Source organism: Pleurodeles waltl, chromosome 4_2 (assembly GCF_031143425.1).
Source record: "Pleurodeles waltl isolate 20211129_DDA chromosome 4_2, aPleWal1.hap1.20221129, whole genome shotgun sequence".
Classification (NCBI taxonomy): Eukaryota; Metazoa; Chordata; class Amphibia; order Caudata; family Salamandridae; genus Pleurodeles; species Pleurodeles waltl.
The window spans coordinates 809,649,505-809,671,089 of record NC_090443.1 but is presented as its reverse complement, the minus strand read 5'-3'; the positions used below and the strand labels follow the sequence as shown (position 1 = coordinate 809,671,089).

Genomic DNA, 21,585 nt, shown 5'->3' with positions numbered 1-21,585 from the left:
AACCATAGTGTTGTATTCTATGCATCTAGGACTTGAAATAATTTATTTGAAAACACTTGAGGTTTATGTTGTGACATTTGATAAACCACTTCTGTGTTTCCACACAAATAAGGAGAAGGCTGCAGCCTGTATTCATAGATCACAGGTGGCTCCGCTTTTTCCTCTGTTTTTGCAAAGAGTTCAATTTGGTATTGCGGAGGTGGACTTAAGGCCTATTCTTTGAGCCATGTGTTTTTTTCTTGCTGACAATCTTTTCCACGTTGGAAAATGACTGGCTCCAGGTACAGGCTCGTTTTGTTTTAAAACATTGAGTTGTATTTGAGTCAAACATTGTCACTGTGAGATAGGGCTGGCGGAAGGTAAAAGGATGCAGGACTACATCAGAACTGGGCCCTCCAGGTGGTCCTGTAAGAACAATCCACTTATTTATAGCTCACACCATGTTGTACATACACTCCATTGTGTTTTTATGTAATACCCATGGCCATTAGAACTATGCAACAGGAGAGGATCAAATTATGCGACAGAGTTGACTAAATTAAGCAGCAAAGCTATGTATTGTCTCACATTTTATGAAAGTATTACAGCATTATTTCTGTTTTTTTAATTTTTTGTTTTAACATATGTGGGGGAAGGTTGCAGTCCGTTACCAACAGTATAACACGTGAATACAGCAATATGAAATTGAAAGGTGACCAGTCAACTTCTTTGGCTAAGGACTGTCTCTCTGCATTGCAATACCTTGCAGCTTTTTAGTAACTTTGATCAATGTGAACAAGATTGTGCAAAGTCTGCAAATTATGCGGCGGATGATGGATTAGGTGGCAAATTAATCAAATCCATGATTATGCGGAAAAGCATCTGCAAAATCGCTGAGTTCCAGTGGCCCTCTTAATACCAAACTAGGTACAGTCATATAGTGGCTGTGTCCATAACATTTAATATACATTGGCCTCAAGTGTTGTCTGCTGTGAGAGTTTGCTGATTTTAAGATAAATAATGGGTCAGCTTGCTAAAGGTTCTTTAAATATTGTAGCTATTATCACAATTCGATGCTGTGTTCTGGTGTTTTTTGTTTTCATTTCTAATTTTTCATTGTTTGTTGCATGTGCACATGTTAAACACTCTCTCCTAGTTTTGGGCCAGAATTATCACGGGTGTTTTTTTTTTTTTTTTTTTAAATCTTTTATGACTTGGTTTATGTATGCATCCTTTGTTTTCAGCACCAGTATGCATGATTTCAACTCTGATCAGGAAGAATACAATTTTAGAAGTGGTTCCAGCATTATACAGATTCAGGTCATATAAAAATGTTGTATAACCTGAACCAAGAGTGAATAGGTCCTGAGCATATCCTCTTTAAACTTTGTCCTCTGCAAAATACGAGCTTTCCTTGGACAAACCTCTGAATGGTCTGTAAACATTGTTTGCTCAGGTATGGTGATATCTTTAGGCGTTGGGGTGTGGCAGCTTTTCTGTGCAGGGAATCAGTGAAATAAGAAGAGCTTCTCATTATCTCATTTGCACGAGGATCCCTAGTCACCTGATGGAGTCCTTGAAAACCAAGGATCCATTGTGATTTTTTATAAAGAATCTTCCATGCGTTTTAGCCCTGAATATGGAAGATCAGACCCATTGACCTATTTGAGAGAGTCACAAAACATCTTACAAATACAGCGGCAACCTTTAAATTAAAAAAAAAAAAAAAAAAAAAAGCTTTATCATTGGCCTAGAGACAGCTTCAGGTTTCAGCCCTATCACCATTCAGATACATACATTCACCACAAACTGAAAGCAGGCATCTAGACACAAACCCTGATATAGTTGAAGTATGACCTCCAAATCAACAAGTAAGCAGATATGAAAGGTTCAGTCTTGAAAAGAAGATAATACGTTTGAGGCTAGTACTCCTCTTCATCTGTCTTCCTGGAAGTGTAGCTTACCTTTAAAAGGAAGATCATTTTGACCATAAAGTTCTCTCAGAATCCTGGTCCTACAGATACTAAATTCATACCAGCAAACACCAGATTTGACACTACCCAGCCTCACGCAGAGATTAGCCAAAGACCCATCCAGTCACAGAAACTGACATGACCTGGAGCTCAGCCACCCTCTTAAAACTGTTTTGACCCTTTTTAACGAAAAGATTTGGACAGAAAGCTGAAGTTTGAATGTGCCATATCCCCAAGATGTAACACTTTGCCAATTCATAAACGAGTATCAGCAATGACAATAGTTCCGGGTTATAAATGAAGGTGCGTCTTCAGTGATTGATGGAGTTAGGCACTCAGTAAGTCATCACACATCACTCATGCTTGCACTCCTGCGTCCTTTCATCCACCCATGGTTTTAAAGTTCCAGCACTAGTGTCCTGTTTAGAATCAAGATGTTGGTTATCTTTGAGTATCGCCTGATTTAAAGGAAGTGGCCACGTAAAGTGTGGCTCTTTGCAGAGAAAAGGAGCAGCGAGTAAGCAGTAGGTTAGCAATGTCTGAGGAGCTGTAGAATGCTGTAAAAATGAAAACGCAGTGAAGAAAAAGAAAGGGATGAAAGGTGAACTTTGAAAGGAGAAGTTGGAAAACTAGAGGACTCGCTCACCAGCCCTGGCCTTGGCACTGAAGCACTCCAATTTTCAGGCTGATGTGCACTTGATCAGACAGATGGCTGAAGAAGGCTAATCCATTGCCCGTGCCATTTGCTATCATGAATGGAAGCAGAATGTAAGTGATGCTCATACAGACCAGTGGCAGAAGACTGCTGACCCAACGCCCTTCTGTGTGTGTGCTTATACACTTGCATATAATCAATGAATGGTGTTGATGATACAATCCTGTTGGCCGACTAAATCTGTCAGGTTTTCTAAAATAATTCAAGCAAGAATTATTGCAGCAAAAATAGTCTACCAGAGTTTATAAAAGGAGGTAATCAGTACCAGCATCCTTGCCTACAAAGGTAATTTGTGAGATTTCATGTATTAAAATAATTTTTTTTAGACTTTAATATGGTGCAGTAACAATCTAGCATAATTTGTGAGATTTCATGTAACAATATACATATCTGTGGGTTTTAACACTGTGCAGTAATAATCAACTCTTAAAGTTGGTAAAACAGGTCAATCAACAGTTATACGAGTCATAATTGAAGCCAAAATCAAACTTTGAGTTGTTGGGAAAGGAATATTCCCTGCTTGGTAAATGGATGTGTTCTCTTGCCCTACTGCATGTAAAACTGGTATCCTGACTTTTGTTTTGGTCTGTTTGCAGTAAAGCAAGGTCAAGGACCTGTCCTTTTGCCTGGGGGAGCGCACCCAGCATGCCCTCGTAATAGTGGACTACTGTCCATGCCTTGGGTGTAACCCATTAAGTGATTGTGGCAGCAGCGTACAGTACTGTGTAAATTTGTAGTTAAACAAGATCTTTTTCTCTCTGTCTATGAGGGCTCAGTCTGCTGTCGTCTGTTGTGTAAATTCCAAGACTGCTTTTATTTTTTTTATTTTTTTATGTAGCACTGTTGGTTAGTTGTTTCAGGGCACTGCCGTTTGGTAGATGGTAGGGGTGAAAAATGGGACTGTAGTTTCTGTTCTTCAAAGTGAGAAAGCTTCTAGGCAGTGCCTGCTGTTTTGTCTGTCTCAGATTACTGTCTTCAGGAAGGTGATGGCCACCTGGAGCAACAAGCTTACACTTCATTGTTCCAATATTTTGGATATTCGTGATTGAAGCCTGCCACATTGCCAACTGCTATGAGAACCACCATTTTGCACAAAGGCTGTGTCTGGACAGCAGCCTGTAAAATCACATTTGCTAGATCAACCAAAACCAGTACTGAAAACCATATTCCCTGTCTGAAAAATGAATATAAAAGTTGGATGCTAACAAACCTAATTTGTTCCAGTTCCACGTTCTTTCTGATCAAGGCAGAGGGTATTCCAGAGTACTCAAATGACAGTAGTGTCTGCAGGATAGCCAGTCTGCCAGTAGTAAGGGGACACAACCGAAATCTGATTTGTTTTGATGAGTGTGCTTAGCCTACCTGATAAGAGAGAAGGGAGAGCATCTGACTAAACAGGAGAAAACACTCTGCAGGAGGAGAAGAACCAATTTTTGTCAGTATTAGGAACACCCAAAGAAAGTGACTGCTTTATTGAGGGAAGACAGCACTGCCTTGTGTCATGAGGGGGGTCTCCCAGTCACTGTGCATTCCTGTTACGAATTGTAATAAGACTTCAGTTGCACATCATACCAGTGGGGGTAAAAGTAAACTCGTCTGCGCCTGTCACTTAACTATGCATCTACAAGCAGTATATAACCATTAGATTCTCCACATTGTTGTCTGTTCATTTACTATTGAGTTTATGGCTCTTTTGCTGCTCACCCTCACTACCCTGATAGTCAAGTGCAGAGAAGGTTCTATGTGGCCACGTTTCCAGAGCCGTAGTACAAGGGACCCCAAGAGATCAGTGGGGAAACAACCCACACCACTGAGGTTGGGACCCAATAAAAAAATAATTTTTCTGAAGTCAGTTACAAAGCAGAAATGGCTTATGCTTCTTTAGCCTTTCACATTGACACTGATGTTTCCTTGTTCCTTAGATTTGGTCTCCTATGCAATCTTGCATTTTCCCATGTCTTAAAACATTGAACAGTCAAAACTGATACCCAAACTTCCCTTCTCTTCCAGTGCTTAAAGGGAAAAGAACCATGTTTTTAAATCACTTCATGAATGTAGTGTACAAAAAACAAGGAAGATCATGATTCATGTCGTTATCAAAGGACATTTTGTATAAGGGCAGTTTTTAAGTTAACAATGTTAACTGTATCCAGTTCCCCAACACAGATGTCTGTGGCACAACACTGAGTCCAGGGTTTACCTTCCTAATTACGCACATTTCTTAAAGGTCTTTTCCTGACTGGAGAAACCAGTGTGTCTTATCAGTGAGAAGAATGTTTTGCAGAACTTCAGCTCACACCAGCAATTTTGTCTTACTGCCTGCTTGTCCATTAACCTCAATGAAGATAGTGCACATGCTTGTTAACCATTGCTTCTTGCAGTTATTACTGGGAGTGTATCGTAGCACAGCGCCAGGTGCTTATACTGCCCTTTTGCACATTGTGACTCCATTTTTTTATGCCACCTTTTCCTGCACTCTTTAGGTTTTTGAATGTTTTGTTTCATTGTAGTTTTTTACTTGTTTACTCTCTAATGCCAGTGATATTTCCTTTCATATATATGCGATTCTAGGAGGTTCAACGGAATCTGATGATAATGAGTTTGACCCATCAGCTGACATGCTGGTCCATGACTTTGATGATGAGCGGACTTTAGAAGAGGAAGAATTGATTGAAGGAGAAATCAATTTTACCTCAGAAATTGAAGATCTTGCAAGGGTAAGTAGAAATTCATACAAGTAAAATATGTTAATTTCATTATAGTTGCCATTTGGTTAAATGTTACAAATCATATCTGATGGTGCTTCAAACATGACAAAAGTACAAAACAGGTATGTTTTGTGTGTACAGTATTATGTGCTGCAGAGCCCAATTTAAAATTTTTGCAGATTCAAATTCTGTATCAGAAGTTTTTGTTGCTTGTTTTCCGTTTTAAAGAACTTCAGATACCCCGTCCTGTAGAGATGTGGGCTTGACTTGCAGACAATTATATAATTAAAAAAGTGTAAAAAGGATTAGCATTCTTATCACTAAGCTGATTTATAAACAGATTTTCTAGGTCTAGGACTGCTTTAATGCTCATAGTGACATATTTCATAAATCAGACACATCTGAAAGAAAGTCTAATTGAAGGAATTTGGCAATAAACATGTCAATGTATTCTTATGTATGAGCTTATTTGTAGTTTAAATGGCACACATTTGCATAAGTACTTTTTATGCACTTCATCTGCATATTGAATTTTCAGTGCTACTTGTACGTCTGTCAGATCATTTGAAAATGTTGATGCTAGTTCATCCTAACAGTTTGCCCTTGCAGCTTTCCAATTTACTGTGGCAAAAAATTATCTGGTAAGGTAAATAGATGGTGGGGTAGGGAAAATGCATCCCTCCTGAAATCTCTGATAATGTTATCTGCTTGCTTTTTGATGAATTGTGAGTGGCAGTAGTTGCATAAGATGATGAATTTGTCCTTAGATTTCTGGATTCATTCAGTTTTAGTTTAATTTATCCTCTAAAAGGATGCTGCAGAGAACTTAACGGGTAACTTGCTTGCTGAATTGAATAGTAGCAACAAGAGCCCCCCCCTTGCATTGTCCCCACCCCCTCCCACAAAATGGTACAGTCTTTCTGCCCTCACTTGGGGCAGAAAGCCTACTAGACACCAGGGGCTATTTTTTTGTTAGTGTAAGGGTTGGGGTTGCCCAGAATTGTCCAGAATTGGCATGGCCTTGCCCCCACCACAAATGGGGGCAAAGTCTTTCGGGGGAGGGTTGACCAGTAGGCGCCAGGTAATTTAAAATCACAAAAGACAACAGTCTTTCTGCTCCTTCTGCGAACTAAAGCATTTCATCCCAATGGCAAGCAAGAGGACATTTGACTCTTTTGGATTTTGATTTTACATACTTGCAATTGTGAACGGCTGCACTCTTTGGGCTTGGGTAAGCTGCCACCTGGAAAAACCCACCTGACCCACATACTTCTGAAAACTTGACATCTGGGGTAGTCCAGGGTGGTGTGTGTCACATGCATCCTACACCATTTTATTACCCACAGTGCCCTGCAAACCTCAAACTTTGCTGTCACACATTTTCCTTACATTTCTGTGATGTAAACGTCCGGAATCTGCAAGAATCCACTAAATTCCTACCACCCAGCATTGCACCACTTGTGCCAATAAAAACTCTTGTGTGGCTAAGCCTAGTGCCAGTGACAGGAACGGATCCAACTGAGGTCAGTAGAAGTCTCCAACCAAGGGCTCCCATTGTCTTTAGTTTGATCAGTTCCTGTGGCCAGCACATCGCCTGCTTTCACTTCCTGCTCTGCTTTTGCTATCTATGCTGTCGCGTGGAGCTTGGACCAAGTACATCTTCTGGCCACTGGCTATTGGGTACTTGACTCTGCAAGTACTTTTTTTTTATTTTTATTTATTTACGAGTCATGGGGCAGCTGCAGAGCTCTGATAGTTTACACAGCAATGTGCACTAGTCAACAAAACACATAACACAAACACACAGTGAGAGTGCAGACTGGTGCAATGTGTATTGAAATGGCGGAAACTAAGCTGCAACAGCGTGTCAGCTAAGAATGACGTCCACAGGGCTTGTTTGTGTATGGCTTCGAATTGCTACTGCTCCAAAGTACCATTTACCAGAGGCTTACCAGCCAGGAATTCTGATGTAACCTCTTTTTGGGGTTTGGATGGAGGGGTCTTGAAGGTTTTCTGTGGTTTCACCAAGGCATCTGGAGTGTGTATGTCACTTAAGATGCTCTCATAATTTGTCCACAATGCTGCAGCACCTCTTTTTACATGGTTATCGGTTTTGTCACAGCCGGGCAGTGAAGCAGAGCACAGTTATTTAGAGGAATGCACTGGGGTCACTACTCTTGAACACAGCAGGATTCTAGGCACTATGATTGGACATAAGTGCCCTGGGGACAGGTGAAGGTGGATGTCCCGTTCGTTTGACACCCTGTGCTGCTCAGTTGGTCACTCTTGGCTCATCTTAGCTCCTCCCTCTTTCTCAAAAGACCCTGAGAGGTGGCGATCTCAGATCGACACAGAGAACAGTTAAAGCACTTGATGCATCAGTGCACGCTGCCGCCCCATGCATTGCTGCTAATAGACAGCAGCCTGCAGCCCTGTTAGCAACATTAGTGTTTTTTTTTTTTAATAATGTATAGCCTTTTTAATATATTTGTAGATTATGCCTATGTAACCCCACATTTCGATGTTGTCATAGTGATACATAAGCGTCTATGGTAGATAGCAATGTTTAGCCCTACTTCTTGTCTAGCACTGTCCCTGTTTTTAGTTCTAAAAATGTGGTTTCCTTAGTCTTCTCTACAAACTTCCCTGCGGGCTTCCCATTCTCACAGCACAAAACCAAGGCCACAGGCAACTACACTACCCCAGCTCCAGAGGCTGTTGAAAGAATGGGCACACAGCCATAAACTGTGTCCCTTCCCAACAGGAGGACCTACGTGCCCTGGGCTCTGAATCCTTTGATACACCAGAGAAGCCCATACCCCCAGGGAACTCTCCTCCTGAGATTGCATACTATGTGCCAGGACTCCCACCCCTTTGAGATCACAGGACTCAATAGGCAACAGATATCCTCCTTCACTGTGCCCAGGACTCCCCCTTCCTGGAGACCGCATGACTCTGTGCACACGGGCATTTGCCAAGGGACCTGGGCACTGCCCTTAAGGTCTGGAATTCTGTACTAGTGAACCACCCTCTAACATGCAGGGTCATCGTGCCCCAAAGACTTGCCCAGATCCCCAAGGAGTTTGCCCAGGGGACCAAACATCTGCCACACAGAAGTCTGTGCCCTGATGATCGGACATTAACACTATAGGGCTCTATTCCTAGGTGACACACACAACTCGGTGCCCAGAACACAAGCGACTGAAAACAGATTTTTACCATGATTGGGGCTAAATAGTCTGGTGTAGCTTGACTCTAGTGAAGGGACATCTTAAGGATTTTGAAGGCTCTGGGCCAAGCATATTTTGGGGGTCCCTGTTCAGAACAGCTTTAAATTTATGATCCAATTTCAGCTCTTTCATGCCCTCTTTGGCCAGGTCACTGGCAGTGCACAGGCATACACAATTCTAAATGAGTTTACATCTAATAATTGGGGATAGTGACATTTTTTCCATATTGTAACTCAGCAACAGCTCACTGATAGTACTGAAAATAATATCTGTGACACCTTTCCAATTCTCATATGTGCGGTCCTGTTTTGATCTAAAAGAAAAAAATTCTTATGAAACATAAACACTGCGTTTCTCTGCAAAATGTCTATAATAGACTCTCACACATCACCCACATTAAAAACAAAGGAAACCTTATTTAAGACAATTTGTTTAAGAATTATTCAAGGTCATCAGGGAAAGACTCTGCAGAACAGAGCTGGCTCTATCAGTTCCCCCCCCCCCTCAAACCCCCTACCACAAAGGCTGGGGCCCTGGGCTAGAGCCCACTTTGTGTGCCTTTAAAACGTCTCTGCTCTAGTGGCACAGTGAGAACGGGGCCCATGTCTAGGCATACTCTTGCATCTTAGGTCAGTACATCAAACACACAAAAGGTGATGAAAGATACACTTGCAATAAGTCTAAATGCTGGCCATCACCCGGGTAGCATTCCAATCCATCGATCTTTTGCCAACCAAGACACCTCCCATCACCTTTTGTGTTTGGGGTGTCTATTTGCCAGGAATTCTTTTTAGTTTTTTAATAATGTACCTTGACAATTCCCCATATGTTAAAAATTACCCTCATTGTGCCCATACCAACATTTTCTTATGGTAAAGCCCCCCCATTTATGCCAAGAATTACTACAATATTCTAGTACCAGAAGTTTGCATTTGAAACTACTCATGGTTGGCCCATATGTCAAAAGTTACCTCTGATATTTCAGGGCCAGCATTTTATCATGGCTTGCTCCCCTCAGCCCCAGTATGCCGTGGCTGACCTCTCTGAGGCAAACGATTACCTCTAGAATGCCAGCACCAGCTTTTTCCCATATGTGCTCCCCTTTATGTCAAGTATTAGTTACATTATTTCAGGGTCTGCATTTTTGTCTTGTGTGCTTTCCTTTATGCCATGAATTACCTCCAGTGTCCCAGCGCCAGCATTGTGCCACGGGTGCCCCATGCCAAGAATTTCCTCCAGATTGCAGTTGCCAGAATTTTTCCACAGGAGCCCATTTCAGGAATTGCTTCTAGTATGCCCGGACCTGCGTTTTGCCTTGGGTGCCTTTCCTTATGCCAAGAATACCCTCCAATATGTCAGTGGCACCTTGTTACCCTGGGGTAGTGCCATAAGCCCAGAATTATATTGAGTATGCCATGCCAACGGCAGATTCATAAATATAAGAAATGCCAACAAACACACGCTTACTCTCCTCACTCATTCTTATTCCCTCTCTCACTCATTCTTATTCCCTCTCTCATTCAGTCTTATTCCCTCTCTCATTCAGTCTTTTCCCCTCACTCACACTAACTCGCACACCTTCACTTTTTCAGTCAGATACTAAATCGCAATCACTTGATTCACTAATTCAGTAAGTGACTTAATGTCCATCATGTAAAAAAACATTGACAAAGACACATAAATTTCGCGTAGGTGAAACCTATTGGCTTTGCCAATGCTTGTTGGCTGTACCCGTTTTGCTATAAGAATTGATCTAAACATGGTTCTCAATGAAAAACCATTGTACGGTGCAGCTCAGTTATTTGCTCTGGGTACCTTGGGTTCTTGGAGAACCTACAAACTTTATATATCCCTGCAACAAGAAAGGTCTAGCGGACGTAATAGTATATTTCTTTTGTCAATCTACCATTGTGACAGAGTTACAGATAAAAATGCTGTCACAAATGCCTGTTATTCCCTGCTCATTTTCAATATTCCTTTTTTTTCAACAGTTATTTTCCTTGGGGAAAACCTTGAGGGATCTACATATATAACCACTAGCTGAATTTGGAATTTTTTCTACTTTTCAGAATTCTATAGCTTTTCTGGGGTTTCACACTGGTTTCCACCACAAACTGGAAGTAGGTTGAGGGCATAAAAAATAGGGACATTAGGCTACCTCATAAAGTAAATTCTAAAGCTATGGTACAAAATTTGTTTTTTTGATTCAGCTTTGCGTGTTCCTGAAAGCTGGGAAGAAGGGGACTTTAGTACAGCAAACCGTTTGTGGATGCCACTTGTAGGGTAAAAAAGGCTTTTATTTGGGGCACTTTTTCCTGGTTTTTCTCAAAAAAAACCAAAAGGTGCTATATTTTGCCTATTTTCCCAACCCCCTCAAGCGGACTCTACAACCCCTGGGCACCTTTAGCATACCCAGGATGCTAGAAAAAAAGAACACAAATTTGGTGTGGCTAAGTTATGGATGCCTAAGTGTGAACTACCTCAAATAAACGAAAAAGGGCTCAGCGCATTGGGATTGGTGAAGCCCTAGCAGCGAAGGGGTTAAATATTCTCTTGAGGTTTTACAGAGAGTTACCAATACATTCAGTATGATTCTAGTATTTGATGTCTGCAGTGCACACTTCTGCTACCAATGTTGCCTCTTCTTGGACATGACGTAAAGGAAGGAATCCACAAAAATGTTTGTTTAAAATTGATTTTAAAGTCATTAAATTTTTTCAGAATACATTATTATTTATTTTATTGTTTCATTTAGTTTGAATTCCAAATATTACATTTTATAAAAGTGTTAGAGAAATGATTTCATATTTTTTTTAATCAGAAAGTTATTCCACACAACTATTTGATAGCTATATGAATAGTAGTAGCAGCATAATACTGTATTTTGTAGTTTAAATTCATGAAAAAAAATATATAAAAACTAGCTGCAGGTCATGGGCCAAGAAGAGAAAGACCATGGGTAGAATGTTAAAATTCTTGTAAAGTTCAACTGTAGAGATCTAGTTGGTTGTAACTCTGACTTCCTGGTTATGACCAACTACAGATTTAAGTCTTTATTGAGCTATGTCCAAGAACTTGGTCAATTTCCCAATAAGGCCATTAGTTTGTGGAGGAGCAACATGCCCTTGTGGCTATTTTTATTGTTTGAGGCGAGAATTTCTTGAAAGTTGGCAGCAGATATTTGCTTCGCATATCACTCAAGCCAGGGCATTCACATAGAATATGTTCTCTTTGTTTGTCAGGGTTGTGAGCTGACTCTGAGGGCTTACTGAGAAAATAGCAAGGTCATCAGCATGTGCTAAATAGCAGATCAGATGATTTCCATGTTTTGCAGGAAGAAAGTTGTGTTTATGGATAGGAGAACCTATGTCTGAAATATAAATAGGAAAAAAGAAGTAGGGCTAGAACACAACCTTGTTTAAGCTAGTTTTCTATGTGACCGTGGGAGAAATTGCTGATTTGCCTGACAATTTAACTTGCAGCCAGGTTTTGGAGTGAAACAACATTATCAGATGTAACACAGCACTGTCCATGCCAAGCCCCATGAGTTTGGACCATAGGAGATTTCGGTTAATTATTTGTCTGACACGGCAGAGTAATCTGCAAAGCAGACGTGTGGTGATCCTCTATGGTGTAACAACTTGGCTATAGGAAGAGTTAGTGTTATTATTAGGACGAGCGCACAAGCGCTTTTCGACCTGTCCTAAGTATTCTATGGGCTTTTAACCATTCCCATCTCACGCCCATCACTTTCACTTGTTCGTGGGCTTGCCTTTCAAAAATCCCTTGATGTCATGTGTGAATGCTTTGTTTGTCCCACCTTGGGCGGTTTTGTAACCATCTTGCAGACTGACCCTGCTACATGGATTATTGAACGATTGCCGATATACTTCAGCGTAGGCAAACTTTTTTTTTTTTTTTTTTTTGTCTCTCTCCATGGCGCTCAAGGCGCAGAACACTTCAAAACTCTATTGGTGGCATTGAAGTGCTGTTTACATTTTTCACACTGTTACCTAATCAGTCATTTCTTTTGGCTCTCCACTTCACCCTCCATAGCTTTCACAAAAACACTTGTAATTGATAAATGCTATTACCCCCCCCCCCCCCCCCAAAAAAAAAAAACTCAGAAATCCTCATAAGCCGGCTCTCCTGACACAGCGGGAGAGACAATACTTCAATATTCACTGCACTCGGGGAAACTCGACCCATAATGCTTTTCAGGCCATTAGTTTTAGAAAACATAACACAGCCCGTGGCGGTCCCAAGACAATGGGACCACCACCAAAACGTTCAGAACACTGTGCTCTTTCTGTCTACATCATCTCTCGGTCCCCACACTAGGTTAGTGAGGGACCCCAAAATAATAGTCCCTCTCACCATTGTCTTTTTAAGCTTTTTCATAGCTGGAACTTTTGTTTTACAGTTGGGAATAGTTTGTATTTTAAGGGCCCTGTATGTTAGATCATTGCGGTAGGCCTGTTAGCTCAGAAAATGTGTAAGGCACTTGGCCCTCTAGGGGCTAAATATATGGTACAGTGCATTACTTTCTGTTATTTTCTTTTCATGTGGTTGTGCCCTCTAGGGGCTAACCTTATGATTACATGACCATGTTTCTTACAGATGCTATTTTCATTGTGGTGTCCTCTTGGGACTGTTCTGAGCATCACAGTATAATACCAACATTTTATTTCTGATAACGGTTTTTATAGGGTTTACATGATGATTATATATGTTCTATTAATCTCTCCTTATTGCAATTATGACCACGCTTCGGGGCAATGTAACATCCTTATTCCACTGTGACTGTTTGAACACTAATGTCTGGGTGACCCTTTTAGTTTATTTCTGTTGTTACTCCTCCATGGCCGTCTTGTGTCTTTTTTTGGGAATTGTGTTAGCCAGCCAGCAACTCTGGTGGGGTGGTGAAAGTGGTATTCTATTGGAATTAGCATGCCGGATTTAAATTAGGATTCTAAATGGCAACATTTTCATTTTTGGCTGTGTATACAGGAGTAAGGTAATTGAAAGTGCTTTAGTTATATGCAGGGCCACTGGAATTACGTGGCAGGAAGATACCAAATTATGAGGCAGTGTTGTCCAATTTTTTTGGGACAAGAAAAGTCCAGCTATAGATTGACAACGCCAATAGCCCTAACTCAAGCAAATGAGAGACCTATTGCATAGCAGTTGCTTGTGTTATCTGTTGTTGCACATCCGGTTATGAAGCCTGTTTGAAATATGTTGTAAGAGATTGTTAATAGTTGTACAGTATATTAGAAGAGACAATAAGTATTTTGCAAATATTTCCCCTTTGGAATCTAAAAGGGCTAGAAGGTGGAAGTTGGCTGGATCGCTTCTGGGTCCTTTTTGTGTGAAGAGGATGAATTATGGACCCTTGCCAAGAAACTGGGACATGACATGGTTGAAAACGGGCTTCAATATCCGGCTCCACAATAATGGATCGTGCTTCATCATAGCTAGCGGGATCTCTTTGGGACCAGGAGCTCAAGAATTCCTGCATTGAGTTATTATTGATGCTATCTCCTTCTCTGAAATGTCCATGCCCTTGTGAACATATGAAATTAAGTTAATCAATGGGGAGGTTTGGCTAGATAAGTGTCTTTAGGTGATTTTCCTAAGTTTCGAAGGGAGAGTAGTGATCAGTTTCAGGCCTATCGGAAGGAGTTCAGTCCCAATTATATGGCAAACTTGTTTTGCGTTATTTCTCACAACACCCTTGTGAAGAACAGTCCATCTTTTGTCGAGTTTGCTAATTTTGATACTCTTGATGGAGTTTGTGTGCTGTTTTAAGACCCTTGGTGCAATTAGTGCACTCTGAACTTTGCGTGCCAATGAGTAGGTGTCTCATGGACCTCCAATTGTTCTTTTCAAACTAGAAATTCCACAGATGGAACAGTGGGCTCTCACGTTCCTGGGAGCAGTGGTCCTTGATCTGCAGTTCGAAATTGACAGATGATCAAACCACATTTTTCTTTTTTCCCCGGGTCTCGGTCCAAATTTGGTCATGAATGTTAGATTTTTTTTTAATTCCCCTAGTTCTTTGATCAGCCTCTGGTTTATGTCCAATTACAGTAGTTTATCTGGTAAGTTACAGTTCCATACTATTTTGTTGCTGTTCACTCACAGCTGTTAACTTATTCACCAAAAATGGAATTGAAAGCAGAAATCAAAATATTTTAGAGAGGTCAATTGGGGATTGTGTCCATTTTCCCTTCTTTTAGCAACTCATAGTTTTTGCAGATACTAAACTTTGAGATGTGAAGTAGGGTGAAATCAATGTCGGAGGCTGCTTATGCTGTGGAAAAAGTCCAGATCAGGAATCTTGCATACCTACCATGTGCTAATTTCAGAAAGGAGGTCAGCTCATTATTAAAGTGTTTACGTTGACAAGTACTTGTGATGATGTTACATGAGCATATCTAGATGCTTTGGCATATAGCTATATAGATAATTAATTTGGGTGTGTGTATATTCAGATGTATTATTGCGTGCAATTGGGGGGCAAGTTCCCTGACACCATCTTTCATAAATCAAAAAAAAGTATATTTATGGTGGTTAACCCCACTCCCACCCAACAGAATATTTGTTCCTGATATAAAAATATACATTTTTAATAAGTTCTTCTACATATCTAGATAGACAAACGTTTAAGATGTACGTAATATGTTTAGTGATGCATTTACTAACTAGCTTATACATTTACCTTGAAATTAATTACATTATTTTAGTTTTTAATATTATCAATTATTTTACAGATTACATTTAATTTACATCTAAATGTTCTAATCCGGTAGTTGCCAGCATGTGGTCTGGGGATGCCTGGGGAGGCCACGAAGCCTCCTAAGGATGTCTGCAACTGCTTAGAAAATTAAATAATATGAACAGATTAATAAAGTGTATAAATAAAGTGGCTAAATGTACAGTTAAAAATGTTGTAACTTAGTCAGTGTCAAAGAATTTGAAATTGGAGGCTAAAAATTAAATTAGAATCCTCTGATTCATGGGAGCAGTGCAGGTGCATCAGACAGAATATAGCATGGACGATGCATGGCTTCAGTTGAATTTAGAAAAGCTCCAACCTTCCTATTAAAATTATTTTTTATTTAGATCTGTTTGCAAATTAAATAAAGTAAATAAAATGTTATCATTTGTGTATGTGTTTGCTGCAATGCTTGTTTCTCTATTTTTTGTGTATCGCTTTGCGGTTCAAATCAGCGACACTGTATAGACTGGCTTCCAGTAATTAGTCAGTGGGAGGTCCCTGGATTCCAATAATGATTCAGTGGGTGCCCTAAGCTCCCAGTAATGATAAAGTGGGGGTCCACAGAAGTCAGAAGGTTAAGAACCACTGTTCTGATTCATTCTTTCCTTTGTAAATGAATTAATATTATCATCAGTTTAAGTTAATGTTAACTACATTTTATAACCATTTCTAACATACATATATCTAAACACATGTATATGTGTTAAGATACATTAAAATACTAATTTATTATCTTGCTAGCAATGTAAATGAATACTAACCATTGGATGTAATGACACGTTAGGTTATCACTGTGAATTAGCAGTAGCACACCGACTTGGTGGTCTTCTTGAATTAATCTTATCTTCGTATTGAGCTTCTAACCTTATACTGTTTTGTTTCATTCTTCATAGTACAGTACTTGTTAGAGGTCTTTAACCGGGCACTTTGGTACAGACATTAATGTTTGGATCGTCCCATTTTCTTGTTTTGGGGGTTTGTTGCTAGTAGGTTTTGTTCTTCTAGTGTGAACACACATCTCATGTCTAGGTGTGCAGGGGATAGCGTATATGGTTGGCTTGTTTGCTATATGTAAAACCTTTTCTACCTTTTAGCTACACATTTTCCTCATGCCATTCTTGTTGTGCAAGTTTACCATAGATTTCTTTTAACGCAGTCTTGTTTGTTCAGCATAGTCTTGGTTTGTTGCAAAGAGATAATGTTTTGGTGTGCCATTTTCTCTTAAATCCCTGTACCATCCCATTCCTTTAGTTCATCAGTTATCTTTCCTAAATGCACAACACTTATTTTCCTTCCCCTTGTGTTTCCTTTGTCTCGCTGACAGTGACCATATCACTTATGTTTCATAATTTGGCTTGTGAGGAAGCACGTGTAACGCCAAAGCCCTGGAGGGCCTTTTCATTTATCACAAATACCTTCATTTGTGTATTTTTTCAAACCATCTCAGCTCATCAACAACATCCCTTGTTCGTAATGAAAGTTCCCAAAGAGAAAGTTGCTTGGACTAACATTTTAGGGCGGTTGACACATCAGTTCTTGAGGCCATGCTTAACTCCAGGGCAGTGAATAAATCCTTATGATACGATCCTTTATTGGAAGCACTGTAACCAGGTATTACTTTAGACCACTGAATCACTGTATACCTCTTTGGATGCTTACGTGTGCATGAAGGGTGCTGTGGGGTACAAAGTCTGCTTCAGGCGGCACATATATCAAGTATGCTTAGTGAAGTTCTATGGCATGTACAATTCTGCTGAATGCCATATGTGTTACAGTTCACGTCTTCTCTGTCTTCATCATTTGTACGATTAATCCCAACTCTGTAACCAAGCACAGGATCTGCTTTTTAATTTTTCTTGACAGCTCATTTTGATACCTAATTCAAAATCTTTTACTCCACCAAAAATGTTTACTGTTTAAGAAAAGCAATTATTAAAGTGCTGTTATTTAACACCCTACCTCACTTTTTAATATGTAGAGGCAGCAGTTCACATGTCTCACTAACAATTATCAAACACTGTTTATCCAAGTCTCTAACTCATTTTGTGTCAATCCTTCTGTAGGCACAAAAGCCTCAAAACGCACCACACGGTTATGGTTAGTACCTGTAGCAAGGAAAAACTATTCCTGGACAGCACAATACTGTGAAAGCCTCTGCCCATAGTGCAAAAATAAAGAACTGTGGCTGTGCAAGTGTTTTGTTTTTTACCAGAATACTGCCAGAACCTTGTGACAAGACAGTATTCCTCAAATGGTTGGCAAATGCTTGATGTAAAGTATTGAAATTATATCTTAATCAAAATACAGAGGCGGGATTGCTGTAGTTTCCTTCTTTATGAAATGAAACAAGCAGTCCTTCGTAAATTAGCCATCTTTTGTATCCAAATAGCCATTGTCTAACCCTTGACCAGCATGCACCAGAAATGTTTTTGTTCACAGAAGAATATGCAGCATTGTGATGTGAACTTCGGTTTGAAGCACAACCTTCTTTTTATTGCAGTCTCATTGAGAGTTCAGCATAATGGTGCTCCCTTTAGCAGAACCAGTTTTATTCTTTGATCTATTAGATTTAATTTCTTTTTTTTTTATTGTAATTTTTGCTAACAACTGCCTATTACTGTATGCATGCTTTAATTGTTGGTTTCCGCATGAAGGTGGATAACGAGCATCCAGTTAAGACTTTTGTGACTTTATTTCTGACATATTTCTAACACTGGAATAATACATTCTGACATTTTGCTCATGCACTCTGTGTGTGAGTGCTTTGTGCCGAATCCTGGACTGTAGGTCGTGTTTGTTTACAGCCTGAAATCTGCTCCTTCACTGTTTAATTAATACTGTTGATGTTTTATCTGTGTTCAGTAATTTTCTAAAGAGCTTGTTATTGTTCTGGAACTATCAATCCTATTTATCCATGAAATACGTTTGTAGAGTATATGTATGCATTTGAGTTTTCCTATTGTGATTAGTGTTGTTCAATATGCCACATCCCACAGGATGCCTGGTTTATTCGATCTCTTGGCTAATTATGGCCATTCTGCATGACTGCTCACCATGCTGTTTGTTCTGGAAGTGCCCCATAATCAACATTCACTTTTATGGAATGTAAAGAATTGGAGGGGGGGCTGCGCCCAATTTTGGAACATTGCATTTGAACTGAAATTGCAATTGACGTGTTCTGGTGCTTTAGCATATTAAGCTCTTGGACAGTTTGAAATGTGTATATTTTTTTCATACTACTCAGGAGGGTGAGATGCCTATTCACGAACTACTTAGCCTTTATGGCTATGGCAGCACAGTTCCTCTACCAGGCGAAGAAGAAGAGGAGGAGGAGGAAGAGGAGGAGGAGGAGGAGGAGGAGGAAGATGAAGAAGATGACATTGAGGACAATATTGATCCTGATGAGAATAGTGGCTGTAGTGGTGAAAACAAGGTATATATTTTGCTCTACTACGTATGTGGTCTACTTTTTGTTATTTACTTTTCTGTCTTGTTTAAATTCGTTTTTCATGGTAGGCCAGTCGATGTTGCCAATATAAAATAATTTATGTTGAATTCCTTTCTATTTCGCTAATTGCATTGCTTTGTTTTTTCATTTCTGTGAAGTAAAAACTATCGTTCTAGTAGACCTTCTTGGTGCTAAGCCCCAAGAACCTAAAGAAAGTTGTAGAAAAGAAATCTAAAAATGAATGAAATAGTTGAGTGTTGAGGTATTTCCTAAAAGATGTATGACTTGATGTAAGCCGAGAGGAGATTGGCAACAAATTCCAGATGCGGCAGCTGAAGTAGCTAATAGATCACCCATTGAAACAGGAGCAGTTGACTTTAAGAATCTTGAGAAGGTGAGCAGAGTGAAGACTTTGTTGTACTTAAAATAATTATTGTTCAAACAGTGGCCATGTTGGTTTTAGTAGACTGTGTGAATCAGATCGTTTTAAAAATGATGCACTCTTTGACTGTTGACCAATGGAGTGCCTGTCTAGTTAAAGTGATATGGTCATATTTGCTTAGTCACATGGCTTTCCTTACTGCAAAGTTTTGTATTGATTACGTTTATTCAATGCATGATCGGGTAAACCCACAGAGAGGTTATTAAAGCCTTACATTTTAGATACAATAGGCCAGGATGGATCTGACATCAGTAGACTTTAGAATAAACTGGAATGATTTTGTTTATTTGATACAGTGTATATTGTGATTTATAAGGCATAATCCCGATCAGTGGGAGTCCCCAGGATTTTTACGTAGGCTGATTGAGCAGGTGGTTACCCAGCAGTTATGACCACAACGTATGTGGCCATGCTTGAGTGTATTTATTCTCCTGCTACATTTAACTCCGTTTTGTCTCCAATAAGTTTAAAGACGTTTTTGCTCATCCAAACCCAGTTTTCGAGGTAGCTGAGAAACCAAATGATAGGTTCAGCTGAGTCTTTGTTAGCTAAATTGCCCGGTATCGAGAGGTTGAAACACTTTTTTCCCTTTGAGGCAGTGTGAGCCATGCACTGCTGAAATAAATCTCTGCACTTGCCTTCATCTCATCTCACCCTCTCAATTACAAGGATTTCCTTACAAATCCAGGCACTTTAAGTTACCTTATTAAAGCATAGGTTATTCCCCACAGTTAGCTTTTTTGAAAAGTACAAGAGCGGTATAAGATCATTTAGCTAAATTGTCAGGGCTTAATCAAGTGGGATATTTTCTCCTTAAATGTCTTTTCTCTTGCTGTCATTTCAGTTGGTACTGTGATAGCTCTATGTGAATTCTGACCGAAGTCAGCTTTTCCAGGGCAAACGAGATTCCCTTCAATTTTGTAAGGATAGCAGTTGCAATCCTTTCTGCCCAAAGTGAATCCTCAAAAGTTTGTTTTTTGGTTCTTTAGGAAATTTAAATATACTTGGCCCAGGGTCCTTCTCAGAATTCCTTCGCTCATGTATGCTCTTTAATGTGGCATTTCATCCTCTTCCAGAACAGTCCACTGATATCATGGGCCTGGTGTGATATTTTGAGAGGTTGCTAGACTGACAGCAGGAGGTGTTCTACATTGCCAACCAATACAATGTACACTGGCTTTTGGAGTGGATGGCCCACCCCTGTTTGTGTGTGTCTGTGGAATAATACAAACTGGGAAATGTGCAAAAAAATTCCGCCCATGCCCAGCTGTGGCTCATGGCTTTGAGTGTGCAACCAGCTATGGGGTTTTTGCCTTCAGCTGAATTTCACTCTGTAATTAATGGTTCATAAAGTACGATTTCTGCATTGGTGGCAGCCAGTATTCTGATATTCGGAAGGTCTATAGAATTGGGAATCTGTTTGTAGTTTGATCAGTAGTTTTGCAGCATGATTCCTTTTCTGGATTCACATGCTGTGCCTCTATACCGCCATCTAGTGGTTGGGTCCGGAATCGTGTTCCTATGCATCACTACCATTTTCAGAATTGTTTTCCTCTCCCTCGCTCCTTTTTTCTTTCTTTACTTTTGTTTTATTTCTTGCATATGGTGTTCTATGAACTTTCTCTTGTCTCAAGTTGCTGTTCCCCTTGCCTGTTTGCTTTTCCCCCATTTCTGGGAGGCAGGAGGGTCACATATGAATCCAGCCACTAGATGGCGGGATAGAGGCACAGCATGTGAATCCTGAAAGCTTTTTATGCTGCAAAACTACTCCTACTCGTAAGTAACCATTTTGTTATGAGACTTTAACATCTTCCAGTTTAATTCAGCAAGAATAAAAGGCTAATGTACATCTGGGCTACAGACAGCATGTTATTGAAACTAGACGGGCTGTGCTTGGAACCCTATGTTTTTCATGGCCTGGGAGGAATTCCCGCCCTTTAGAGGGCTACGAGGAGGACACTTTGCTCTCAGGGGAGCTGTTTCTACTGTATCTCTGCAAATCACATAGCTGGTCTGTTGTCTTCCTGGGGAAGTGTAAATTAACTTTAAATAAATTCAAAGAGGAGGGATTATTGGCACCTTTGAGTTGCCTTGGAAGAGAAGCCTCTGTCATTTGATTTTGGACATGATATAGACTGTGAGAGTTCATTGACGATGAATGTAGTCCTTCGGCTTACGAGTACATCCGCTTGAAATGAAGGAGAAGTGGAAGTGAGGTGCATGAGAAACAGCTCTAGTTTGGCTCAGGCATTCTAAAAGAAGATGTTTTAGCTTATTTATTACCCCATTATGAAGTCACAAACTCA

General features: G+C 40.1%; 1 protein-coding gene across 7 annotated transcripts in view; it reads left to right on the top strand.

The window, feature by feature from the left end:
- Nucleotides 1–21,585, top strand: part of MIER1 (MIER1 transcriptional regulator) — a 346,656-nt gene that overhangs the window by 106,968 nt on the left and 218,103 nt on the right. For all 7 annotated transcript variants that reach the window (XM_069232476.1, XM_069232475.1, XM_069232479.1 and 4 more), the window contains 2 exons: nucleotides 5,239–5,384; nucleotides 18,634–18,822. In XM_069232476.1, the coding sequence (XP_069088577.1) occupies nucleotides 5,239–5,384; nucleotides 18,634–18,822 (335 nt within the window). The remainder of the gene's footprint in view (nucleotides 1–5,238; nucleotides 5,385–18,633; nucleotides 18,823–21,585) is intronic.